At 38.3% G+C, this 13,755-nt stretch overlaps 1 protein-coding gene across 1 annotated transcript; it reads right to left on the bottom strand.

Moving 5' to 3' along the window:
- Nucleotides 1–371: 371 nt before the first annotated feature.
- Nucleotides 372–2,402, bottom strand: LOC149833339 (uncharacterized). Its single transcript, XM_090012807.1, has 2 exons — nt 547–2,402; nt 372–439 (listed from the first exon to the last, which is right to left on the bottom strand). Exon 1 carries the CDS (start codon nt 1,333–1,335, stop codon nt 553–555), a length of 783 nt encoding a protein of 260 aa, XP_089868933.1. The 5' UTR covers nt 1,336–2,402; the 3' UTR covers nt 372–439; nt 547–552.
- Between the last annotated feature and the right edge of the window lie 11,353 nt (nt 2,403–13,755).

The raw sequence follows: 13,755 nt of genomic DNA, 5'->3' as shown, positions 1-13,755 counted from the left end.
AATTTCTCATCCCAACAACCGTTTCCCAAACATACCCTAAACAACGAACGAGCCAAACACTTTCTTAAATAAGTCAAGTGTGAGTCACAGTGTAAAACATCGTGCGCTATCTACGGCAAGGGTCCATTAACAGCACACTACTAGATGGACAAAAATTGACAGCACAAAAGGAAAACTTATCAATGAACAAAGCCAACACCATGTGCCTTCACCGAGAGAGAAGCAGATGAGACCATCTGTCGTTTTTTGTAGCATAACCCTCAACAGACCCCAAGTTCAACATTTCAGCATCCAGTTTCACACAAAAAATCACCATCAGAATCTCTAGCAAGCAGTAACTCATCGTCAACTCTCAACGGGAAACAACAGCATTTACACCAATTACAAATGGCATATTCTCCATTTATGTCCATTCTACACAGTTTTGAGAGCGACTTGTCTCAAGAAAGAAACAAAAGAAAAAAAGCGAGAATGAGGGGAAGCACAGAGAAGATAAAAGGGACAGACGTTCGAGCAATCACGAGGCGACACGTAAGGGGAGCTTACCTCGCTTTAGAAGATGTCGAGGATCTCGATGATGAAGCCGTTGCACAGCGGGCAGGAGCCCCTGCTCAGCCACAGCTCGCGCGAGCAGGCCCTGCAGAAGGTGTGGCCGCAGGGGATGAAGGCCGAGCCCTTCTGCCGCACCATGCACACACAGCACACGTACCCCACGCCCCCAATCTCCGATCCATCATAACCACCACCCTCCTTTCCACCGCTGGCCACCCACTCCCTCAGCATCGCCGAGGCCGCCGACCTCTCCGGCCCAACCACCGCCTGCTGGTCCGCTGCCTCCAGCAAGGCCATCAACGACACCCTCATCGGGGTCCCCACGTCCGAGCCCACCACCCCTGCACCCTCCGCCTCCTCCTCGGCAGTCCTGCCCGTCTCCCGCTCCGCTGCCAATGCCGTCGCGAGGTTCATGCTCGTCCTCCGCTCCGTCACCGGCGGAGGGTTCTCCGGCGCCGGAATGGATACCTGCTCGTCCGTCGTTGCCGGACGGCGGGCGGGAATCCGGTACGAGATGGCCGCGGTGCGCCGGAATCTGAGGCGGTGGACGAAGGACCTCCACGCCATCTTGCGGTTGGGGCGGAGGCCGTTGGGCGCGTGCTCTCTGTTGAGGATGTCGACGAGGGTCTGGCCGTGGCCCCGGGCGCCGTCGATCTTGAGGACGGCGCCGAGCGTCCGGCGTTGGCGGGATGGGTCGTCGTCCTGAGCGCGAAGGAGGTCACCCAGATTGATCGTCTCCAGGATGGCCATCTGGTCCAGAAGCGTCAATCTCCTCCCTTCCATGTCCCCCCCTTTGGGTACTCCCTTTTATATCCTTTCTCGATTTCTCTGATTGATCAAGATTTGTGCAGAAGGGTGAAGAGGATACGAAATAGGCTTTTAAAACAGAAGAAATGAAAGGCTTTTCTGTTTCGGGGGGGGCGGGCGATTATTGAGGGCGGGAGAGGGTTGCTCCCCTAAATTGACGGAAACTGACACTGAAAAACTGAATATTTCTATGGAAGACAATGGAAGAATGTGGGAAACCAGTCTGGAGACAAAAGAATCCGATTCCAGAAAGGACAAGCGACGCAGACAAAGTATGCTTTGCATGGAAAATGCTCAAAATAAGAAAATTTTGCTGGAGAACGAATTATTTTGAAAATTTGTCAGGAAAAGAGAACCAAAGAATCCGCTTCTGACAAGGAAAAAAAAGACGGGAATTTTGAAGAGACAGCCGCAAATTAGGGATGAAATCAAGATTAAACAAGAAAAAAGCCTAAACTTTTTTACAGAATGTGAAATCTATCATTCAGACGTAAAGAAGGAAAACCGAAATTTCAGAACTTATCGCCGAGAGCTAAAAATCCAATCAGACACAAGATAAAAGGGAAATATCATGTTACCCGAAGAGAAAATCTCGTAATTAATTTTTTGAGCGCATAAAGGCTAATTTTTCGCCTTCAGAACTAAAATTCTGCGAGTTGCACAACGAAAGAGGAAATGCACAATGCTGTAAAGAGGAAAAGCACGGGATTTTGAAATTTCACGATAAAACTACTAATTACTCATCAGATGCAGAGAAAAATCGATAAATAACCATAGATGAGACAATTTTCCAAGATTTCCACGGAAAGCAAGATTTCGACCAGAAGAGCGGGAATTTAGAAGAGGACCGAAACTTTTCCAAAGGAAAGACGAAGCTGGAAGGATCTTCAGAGGAGGAGCGCCGGAGACGATTCAGAAGGCATCATCGAGTTCAGAAAACAGTACTATCACCACAAATTCTCCCTCAAGATCCAGAAAAACCAAAGACTAAGGCACCATCAAGAGAAACAACCTCCAAATCGATCTCAGAAAGCATCAAACGCCTCAATTCCACCCCCCCCCCGTCTCTCCCGGCAAACCTTCCTCAGATTCTCTGAGCTCCCCTTATCCTCTCCATTCCCGCCTCCGAGCTACAGAATAAATTGCGAGCACGAACCTTTCCAGAGGAAGATCGCTCTCGCGGTTGGCATCTGATTCGTTTCCTCTCAGCTACGTCTATCTTCCTCTCCGTCTCTCTTCTTTTCTCTCACGGAGACTCGATCAACGAGGAGACGCCTTTTTCCGCTATAGTCTTCGAAGATCAGGCGCCGACGGAACGCGAACCGAGCAAAGAAGAGAGTGAGAGGTATTCACGCGCACAGAAAGACTAAAGCGTCAACTTTCCTCTTACTCTCGCCCCTGCAATCTTGCTCGAGAAGAAAGGCTCCTCTTCTTCTTCCTCGAGCCAGGAAAACAAAAAAGAAAAAGAATTAGAGGGGAAAAAATCAGAGAGAGAGAGCGACGATCTTTTTCCCTTTTATCAAACGCCGGGTGGAAGAAACAGAGTGGAAGACATTACCAAAACTACCCTTTATTTTCTATGAAATTTACGACGATAAAAGAAGGCGATACTGACGAAGACCCGACGGCACCGGGTTGGGTCAGATATCCGATTCCGAGGCGAGTCTGCAGTCAACGGGTCGGGTACCTGACCCATCAGGGTTTACTCGAACCCGATCAATAACTAAGTATCGGGTTCGGGTTTAATGGGTCATAAAACTGAAATCTCAAACCCGGATCTGTATAATTTCAGAAGTTTACTTTTACCTAGGGCTTACCGCATAGAAAGATGGACCTATCATGTGACCTCGTTATCGGCAAGGAAACTTCGTCATGAAAAAAAAAAAGGTTTAAAAATAAAACAGCAAATTTTTGTGATATAATACATTTAATCAATTGTGTTTAACATTAGAGAATTCAATCATGATTAAATATTTTTAAAATTTGATAGTTTTAAAAATATATGATTACTTTTTGAGGTCAAAAAGGTAAATTTGATGAATTCATAAAGTTCATTTTTTGAAAAATGTGTGACGTTTTTAATCTCTACAAGTTTAGAAGACCCGTAATGCCAAAAAAAATGTAGTCATATATTTTTAAAAGTATCGTTCTTTTTAAAGGATTTTAGTCATTTTCATACGATTGAATTTATCTAATGTTAAACTCAACTAGTTTAATGTTAGATTTACTCAGTATATATATATATATATATATATATATATATATATATATATATATATATATATATATATATATATATATATATATATATATATATATATATATATATTAGGTGATAATAGTCTACTTCATTTTGTGCCTATCGCCTGTCTACCAAAATGAGTTTTTTAAAATTTTTCTAAAATTTGACCATGCACTATATGCTTGATTTTACCCGAATTGACTCTTGGATCATCCCACTTTGACACATAGGTAGGTTTTATAAGATTTAAAAATCAATTATCTACAAATTTAAAAAGCATAATGATGAAAGTGTCATATTTTTTATCCAAAAAAACATTACTCAAGTGTCAATTCCTACCAAATCAACTATGTTTCTGCATGGTCAAATTTGCAAAAAATAACCTAAAAACACACATTTACTGGTGGTAGGCCAAAAAAAACAATATTAGGCAGCTGTCACTTTTCATATATATATATAGAGAGAGAAGAAATGAAAACCTACTAAATTAAACATGTCATTAGATTTTTGGGTTTGACTTTTTTATTCCCTACAAGTTTAGAAGACCCGTAATGCCAAAAAAAGTAGTCATATATTTCCAAAAAGTATCATTCTTTTATAGGATTTTAGTCATTTTCATACAATTGAATTTATCTAATGTTAAACTCAATTAGTTTAATGTTAGATTTACTCAAGTATATATATATATATATATATATATATATATATATATATATTAGGTGGTAATAGTCTACTTCATTACGTGCCTATCGCCAGCCTACCAAGCTTTGAATGAGTTTTTTTTTTATTTTTCTAAAATTTGACCATGCAAATGTGATCTATATGTTTGATTTTACATGAATTGACTGTTTGGATCATCCGACTCTGGCACATAGGTAGGTTTTATAAGATTTAAAAATCAATGATCTACAAATTTAAAAAGTATAATGATGAAAGTGTCATATTTTTTATCCAAAAAAACATTACTCAAGTGTCAATTCCTACCAAATCAACTATGTTTCTTTCTGCATGGTCAGATTTGCAAAAAATAACCCAAAAACACATATTTACTGATGGTAGGCAAACAAAAATATTAGGCAGCTGTCACTTTATATATATATATATATATATATATATATATATATATATATATGAAATGAAAACTTACTAAATTAAACATGTCATTAGATTTTCATGAATTTTGGTGCTTTTTCAAAATTCTGACCATACAGATGTGTGATCTATAGGCATCACTTATTGGAACATTTGATTGTAATGCATGGATAGGTTTTTATAAGGTTTCAAAAATCAACAACCTATAATTTTCATAATTTTTTTATTTTCCAAATACTGTTTTTTTCATCCAAAATGCATAATCCAAGTATCAATTCTAGTAAATAAATATTGTTGAACACATCTGTGAATTCTGAAAAAAATACCAAAAATTTACTTTCATATTTCATTTAATAGGTTTTTGTTTTCCTATATATATATATACTTGTTTTTGTGTTTGCCAGGTGGTAGTTGCTATAGTCCCAACTAAAAAATATTGTGTCAATCAGGATCTGACACGTGTAAAACCATTAAAATAATTTTAAACAATTAATTTTAAGTTATTTTTCATATTTATTAAAAATAACCTATTCAGGTCAGTATCGTGTCAATTTTGTGACCATATATGTTTGCAGGTATTGATATTAATGCAATTCAAATGATTGCTTTTGAACTCCAACACAAATACACGAACGAAAAAACTTCCCTAAACATTTGACGTTATACAATATCGAGATATTGTCTAGTGAAGAATAAAATTAAGCTGGATCCAGAGTCGGATGTGATCAGATAAAACGGGTAACATATCCAACTAGCTTAAAATCCAAAGTTTACGCATACTTGGATTTCATAATTTAGTGAGATTCGGACTTGGATTTGGATGCCAAATTCAAAACCAAGGCCATATCCGGTTATTAATTGCATCTGAATTTGGATAAAACGCCTGTCTGACCGGATTCAGGTCTGATGTCGTCCAACCCGTTCACATCAGTGGGATTTGATCTGGTCTCAACACCCTCACGACCACCCTGCTGGCCACACGGGACCAATTTTGGAACTGTATATTTCTTCTGTTTTTTTTTTGATTTATAATCCAAAGAAACCACACCCCAGCATGAAGACAAAATGGAAATATGAAATATTTAAGGGTTGAATAGAGATTGGCATTAAGCAATAATTATCACCATGATAACAACATTCGAAACATTCTAGGATAAGATAGGAATGTCAATGGAACGGATATATCCAATATCCGACCCGATTCTGAATCTGATTAGTCCTAGTTGATCAAGAAAACTGAATCCCACTAATAGCCGAATTCAGGTTTGTACGGTTTCATGACTGAACCTGATAGAATCTGATTTGGATAGATATCCAAATGTGATTACATGCATTTTTTTCAGATTCGGTATTAGCCTTTTCTCAATGAAATCCGAGTCGGATTAGTTAATATTCGATTATTTGGATTTGGTAATGGCTACATCTGACCCGAATCCGAACCACTTATATCCCTATTCAGAAAGAAAATATAAAAAAAGTCAAATAACAAGAAGTTACCTCAACACTTTGTATTAAAATATTGAGTTTTTTTTTCTTTTTATAACGAGAAACCGGGTTATAGGTCAGACGTCTTCATCATGAACTTTCATGCACAATTTGTGCCCTAGATCTAGGCTGTCAACGTGTTGGGTTTGTATCACATACCTGACCATACCCAAACCCGAATTTCTAGGTTTGGGCATAAAAAATGTCGACACAAACTCAACCCACCTGTTATTAGGGGTGGCAATTTCTGACATGACCCGCCAACCCGACCGGCCAATCAGCTTCTTAGCCGGGTTCAGGTTTGGCTTAAACGGGTTTGTGGCGTAAACGGGTCGACCCACCTAACCCATTTATTAAATGGGTCGGGTTCGTGTTAGGGGTATGCCAACCCGCCAAAGGGTCGGGTCAACCCGTTTACCCGAACCCGACCCGTCAACCCGTCTGCTAACCCGCCAACCCGTAAACTTTTCAATGTAAAACCCTGGACTCGACCCGCCAACCCGTTTACCCAACCCGACCCGTTTATTAAACGGGTTAACCTTGTCGTGTCGGGTTACCCGTTTAATAAATGGGTCGGGTTCGTGTTTGCCACAGCCGACCCGTTTAATAAACGGGTTGGGTTCGTGTTGAGGTATGCTGACCCGCCAACCAGCCGACACGACCCGCCAACCCAACCCGATTGCCACCCCTACCTGCTATGTAGGTTGGGTTTGGGTATAGTTTTTAATTGTAGGATATTCAACACAACTCGGCTTGAGCAGAGTGTTTTATATGAATTTTTAGTAGGGCTGGTAAACGAGCTCAATGAGACGAGCTTGAAGTGTCAAGCTCATTCTTGTGGTAAGTCAAGCCGGGCTCATAATCAGTTTGAGTTAAACTAGCCGAGTTTGAGCTATCTTGTTTATAGAAAAAATGCATTGTTTTAGAGCTGGAAGAAATAGAATTATAAAAAAAATACGTGTAAAATATATTTATTATTACCTAATGAGCTTCCGAGACGAGTACTTGTTCATATTCAGCTTTATCGAGCCTATTTTACGAGTTTGAATGTGCTCTTAACGAGCTGAACATGAGCCGAGACACGAGTGTTTTAATTTGGCTTATTTACCAGCCCTAATTTTTAGTGAGAGAAAACTCCTTAAACTATATGAATTCAAGTTTGGAATTTCATTTTCTTGGCCCAACAAAAACCTAAACACAAATCTGAATTCCACAACTAGTTATTTGGTTGGGTCTGGGTACACCATGATGGGTTGGATAGTCTGACCCATTAACATGTCTAACTTGATTTGTTTTTTCAATAAAAAAATGCAATTCTCTGATTCCGTAAACATGTGTTCAAGCACCCCACAAGTAACCTAAGGAAATAAAAGAAAGCAAACATTAGTACACCCTAGAAATTGCAGATGATTTTTTTTTCTTTTGAGATTTTCAAAAAAACACACCAAAATTTTGGGCGATTATACAAAACAAAACTAAGTTTTTTTGTAACAAATCTAAGTTTTTAATATTGTTAAAAATACACAGTTATTTTATGGTTAATCAAAATAACCTAGGGCTTACTTCTCTCGAAGATTCTGTTAAAGGTGAGCTATAATAATCAAAAGTTAGGTTTGTTTTTTATTATTGTCAAAATTTTAGGTATTTTTTTTTATTTAAATTTTTTTATTGTTTTAGGTTAAATCAGTACCTTTATTTTATCAACTCAACTTGGTTTAGTGATAACTGATAACCTAAGTTATTTTGACAGAAGCATGCTTTTAATTAATAGAAGAATATTTAGGTGTGTTTTTACGATATCCAAAACTTAGCTGTATTTTTGTTATTGCTAAAATTTTAAGTGTGCTTTTGAACTTTTTATTGAGATAAGTGGGAGAAAACTACTGATTTTCTGATCGCTTGCAGGTACTATCATTTATTATTTTATTTTTGGATAATCCAAGGGGGCCCCCGCCCCCCATCACCGACCGCACCTTGTCTGGCCTTAGGTTGGTAAAACCTTTAAGGTCCCTCCTGCCCACCGGGGGAGTACGCCCAGCTTTGACTTTGTGGCAAGGGATGCCACTCGTGGGTTTCGTACTTGTGACGTCCCATCAACTTGGTGGCATTCATAAGTCACCCCTACCAGATGAGAGGAGCTATTTTGGGTGGTACTATCATTTATTAAGACATGTGAACAGAAGGCTTCAACATATATCTCAAGAGACACCAACATACCATTGGGTTTTGAACTTGCAACGTTCCAACACATGGTGACCTGCACTAACAGCTCATACCAAACAAAAGGAGCCCCGGTTGGTATCTCAAGAGACACCTTACTAGGGCTGCACACGAGCTGAGCTTGGGCTCTCTTGAAGTCTGTTAAAAAAAAATGCATGTTCAAACTTGGCTCAATCTTGAAGAGCCTCTGTTCATGATGGCCTAAGTCAGGAACTCGGCTCGAGACCAAAGAGTTTTAAAATCGACAAAAGAATGTTGGGTTTGAACTCAGCACTGCCCTGTAAAAGCCCAATGTCTTACCAAGCGAGATTTCCCATTTTAAGCTTGGCTCGTTCATCTGTATCAAGCTTGAGACATTGCTCAAGCTCGGCTCCTTTATATTTCCATATGAGTTCGAATCAGATTGGCGCGTTGTGCAGCCCTACACACTGTCCACCAAGTGAAACCCCCAGCTCCTTGAGTTAACCCCCTAGACAGGGTTGTTGATGGGTCGGGTACCTGACCCATCAATGCAGAGGTGGGCATCAGGCAGGGCAGCCTGGGCCTGGGCCAGTAAATTTGGCCCTCGCTCGGCCCGAACTGGGAAGCGGGTCGACATGGGCTGGGTCGCTAGCTGGCCAGCCCGAATCAGGCTGAATATAATATATATATATATATAATCTATTTTTCTATACACGTAAAAGTTCACACACGTGTGTGTGTATATATATATATATATATATATATATATATATATAGCAGCCCGTTTTGGTCTACGGGCCCAATGGGTGGGCCGTTGACCCCAGTTTTTCCAATGGGCCGGCCCGAACCGGATCTTTGGCCCTGTCCATTAGTGGGCAACGGGCCAGGCGGTCCGATGGGCTAAGCTGACCCGACCCGCCATGGGCCGGGTTTGGTTCAAGTTTTTAAGCCCTAGCCCATTAGCTATTAGGACAAAACCTGGCTCGTTATATCCATGGGCCAGGCCTGGGTCGGCCCACAGGCTATTGGGCTTGGTCAGTCCACAGACTGAGCTATTTAATTAATTTTTTAGTAATATAAAAATTACAAAATTAGGTAGTTGCATAGTAACTTGGTAACTATTGATATTTTACTTAATTAGTTGTATTAATTTTATGAAAATTAGACAGATAATTAGTTAGGTACATGAGAAGTTGTTAATTATCAGTATTTACAAAATTAGTTTCACTAATTTTATAAGAAATAAAAAGATAATTTTATGAAAATGCTGGTTTATTTAAGAATTAGGTTTTTCTATATTTTTTCTCCCCATCTCTTTATCACTGTGCAAACTGCAACTCCTCCATTGTCAATTTGGTTACTAATTCACCAAAAAGAGTTGGATGATGATACTTATTAAGACTTTTACTGCAAGATGATAAATTTGTTATGGTTTGTAACTCTAATTAGAATAACTGCAACCATTTTTAAGTATTTTTGCTTTATCTTTTTTAGGTTGTGCAGCATAATGGGTTACCATATCAGTGGATTGAAGAAATTATGTTGTTTTGCATAGGACGACTATAATTCAGGATCAAGTTTTAAGTTATTTTAAAAAATTGATGTTGATTTATTTGTTCAAAAGCTATGCCATGGAAGAAATATTTTGCTATGAACTTTTCATTTGGATACTTTGAAGATTATTAGATGTGAAATTCTGAAATTTATGTTTGTTTGTTTTTAGTTAATTCATTTTTTTGGTATTCTAAAAATTAATTTATGAACTTTGTTCAAAAATAACCTACAAATGAGTTTGGGCCGGACTGGACTGACTCCTAAACATTGGCCCATTGGGCCAATGGAACAGGTCATGAGCTGCACTTCAAACCCAAGCACATTAAAACTCGACTGGCCGAGATTTAAATGGGCTTGGGCTGGGCTGACCCGATGCCCAGCCCTACCTACATCAAGGTATACTCAAGGGTTTTGAAAATGAAATCTCAAACCCACACTCGTATAATTTCTGAAGTCTACTTTTAGCGAAAAAGTAATAATAAAAAACTCGTGTCAGGTTATGTATCTGGCAAAAATCATAACTCAAATCCTGTTAACATATTGCTTAGGTCGAATTCAGGTTGACTCGAATATTATTGGTGTCAGCACTTTTTATGCCCATACCCAAAAATTCAAGTTTGGGTCTGGTTGGATACCCATACGTACAAACCCGACCCATTGACATAACCAGGAGTGTGGATCCCTCGTGAACTGCAGTTTTGCTTTTAACCGTAGTCACAAATGTTAGCGATAGTTTAAAAACTATCAAGATTTTACGGCAATATATTTTAAAAAAATGACAAAAATACTGAAAAATCATGTTGCTTTTTTAAAACAACATGATATTAACATTTTGCTTTGAATTTCTATAATTTTAAATATTTGGTTATGTTTTTATTTAATTTCTTAACTTTTTAAAATTATATATGCCAATGTTTTCCATGGGCTTTCTTTAAAAAACGGAAATCTAGCTTATTGCATTATTAAAAAAAAATTTATGAGCCTAACCTATTAGGTCATAATGAGCTGCCATAACGCCCAATATATGCACCCCACTTAGATTTCACGAATCCTTTATTTGCTTTGAATTTTGATCAGGCTAAGTTACACGTTCCTTATCAGTCTCCTAAATAGTGGTGCCGTACGAAATTAGGATTTGGCAACGACCCAAAATTGGGCCTTCATTAATGAATTTGATGCTTCTGAATTACACCTAGATTTTTCCTGTTTGAAAATTGAAATTATCCATGCACCTTAGAGGTCTCCCTTTTTTATCTAAATTGGCACTGGCACTATTCTTGAGCCAACTTATATAGACAGGACTCAATCAGATCAAGATGGCCAAGGTAGGTTTTTGAGCTTCTCTTGTCCTTGATGTTGGTCTTCTTCCTCTCACTCCAACTGACCAAGGCAACTCTGGTAAGTCATAGATAATTGGTTTCCTTCAATTCTGTTCAATGTGCTTGCATGTGTGTATCATCAGTCGCACATTGGTAGGCCTTTGGTTGGTAAAACCGTTAAGGTCCCCCACCCCCTCGAGGAGTATACCCAGCTACAATCTTATGACGAGGAATGTTTCCTCTAGATTTCAAACCATAGTCTTTCCTATGTTTGGTGACAAACCGCGGTCGCTTCTAACTAGGAAGGTGGTGCTTGTGGCGCTTTCACTACAAGAAAAATGCAGATTAGTGACATACGCTATCCGTCGCTAATCTTTCACTAATGTGTTAAGCGACGAAAAGCATTCATTGTATAATCCTGGTTGCTAAAATGCGATAGAATTTATCTGTCGTCAATCCGTCGCTAAATAAGGAATAATTTAGTTCGCTAATCCGTCGCTAAAATTCAATGATGAATACATATCCGTCGCTAATGTCCGTATTCAATTTAGCGAGGGATTAGCGACAAATTAAATTCCGTCACAAAATATCGACTGATTTAAATTTGTGATGGATATTAGCGATGGATACTATCCATCGCTAATTCATCGTAAATTTTTTAAAAAAAAATTTAAAAAATATGAATATCTAGAAAATTTCTCGTTATACAATTTATATAACCTGTGTATAAAAAACAAAGTACACATAAAAATATATATATACAAAGCATGTGAAACAAATTTAACACAAGTTTTAAGTTAAACAAATTTAACAACTCAATACAGTCATTGCCAAGTTCTAATTAATTATAAGTACGTGAAACAAATTAAACAGATGAATCTAAACCTCGCCAAGATTTAGGGCATCATCCTCTTTATTGTCTCGCTTTGCCCCTTCATCCATGCCTCCATCAGCTCCTCTACGTTGATCATCTCCAGCATCCTACAAGAGAACTGAAATGTTAGTATTGATAAACAAAATACAATGAAATAAATTATATGTAATGCACCTAGTCTAATGCAATCAAGGTAAATGGCTGAATGACACATAGACTAGCAATAAAGTGAAGAACAATAACAGAATTCAGACATGTGTTCTAAGACTGACAAAAAAAATTCATAGTAATTCAATCATGCAGATATGTGTTCTAAGGTTGTCAAAAAAATGTCACAGTGATTCACGCATGGATATAATGTTTATAAGGGTGTCAAATAAATGTGTTATGTATCACAATCATGCATATAAGTGTTACAAGGCAGTCAAAAAACTTTCATAGTGATGAAATCATGCTTATATGTGTTCTAAGGTTGTCAAAAAACTTTCATATTGATTCAATCATGCATATATGTGTTATAAGGCAATAAAAAAACTTTCATATATGCTAATATCATACTCATATGTGTTCTAAAGTTGTCATAGTGATGAAAGAATGCGTGTATGTGTTCTAAGGTTGTCAAACCACTTTCATAGTGATTCAATCATGCATATATGTGTTATAAGGCAGTCAAAAAATCTTATAGTGATGAAATCATGCTTATATGTGTTCAATCATGCATATACTAGCTTGAAATCTAACAACATGAAACAAATTGCATGAATCTTTATACCTGACGGGCACCGGAGTTCATGTTGATTTCAGACGAAGTTCTCCTGTCCCCAAAAAAGTTGCATAACTCATTATGGATAAGGTTGAGAATGACTTCATGTAAAAAGTAACGCATTTTGTCCTCAAGACGCTGACAGACACCATCCCAAGACAATGGGGGTTGATGTTGGTGGGAGAACTCTGAGATCCCCGGCTGCAGAAGGCAATGACTGGTGTGGTGTTCATGTTACTCCTAAACCCAAACACACGGCCCTTTTTGGGTTCATCGGTTGCAGTCATACATGTTGCAGGATCAAAAGGCAAATGCCGAGTGGAGTCATCGTCATATCGCTCTATCATTTGTTACTCGTATGACTCCTACAAAGTAATGATTACAATATGAATTAATAATAAAGAAATACAATATTTATGATAATGTAATTTATAGTAACTTGTATATTACAATGTTTATTAATACAATAAATACATACCGATGTCACTCTCGCATTCTCTGATACAAACTCTCCCGTTCTCTTATGTTTATATGTTTCAACATACATCCTTGTAAGGCACAATGCCTCCTTTTTCTGCTTTCTGCAAGGTTAAATGATAAAAAAATCAATTAAAAAGTATGCATAAATACTTATAAATTTGACAATATTTATATTGATGAGTTACCATTTTCTTTTGGTGGCTCCCAAAAGTCCTAGATCCACCTATGTGTAGATGGGCATCGGGCATCTTCGCTCGGTTTTGTGTAGCCTTTGTTGAGCGATTTCGAAATTCATTGCTCGCCCACTTGTCGCACATTCCCTCCCAATAATCTCTCCTGATAGTAGAAGGGTCATGGTCCTTCCATTGCAGTGGATCATCTATCCTACCAGTTGCTTTTATCGTTG

This window comes from Nuphar pumila, chromosome 7 (genome assembly GCF_984573655.1).
Source record: "Nuphar pumila chromosome 7, dmNupPumi1.hap1.1, whole genome shotgun sequence".
Taxonomy (NCBI): domain Eukaryota; kingdom Viridiplantae; phylum Streptophyta; class Magnoliopsida; order Nymphaeales; family Nymphaeaceae; genus Nuphar; species Nuphar pumila.
Note: the sequence above shows the minus strand (reverse complement) of the source record. Positions and strands in the feature narration are given on the sequence as shown.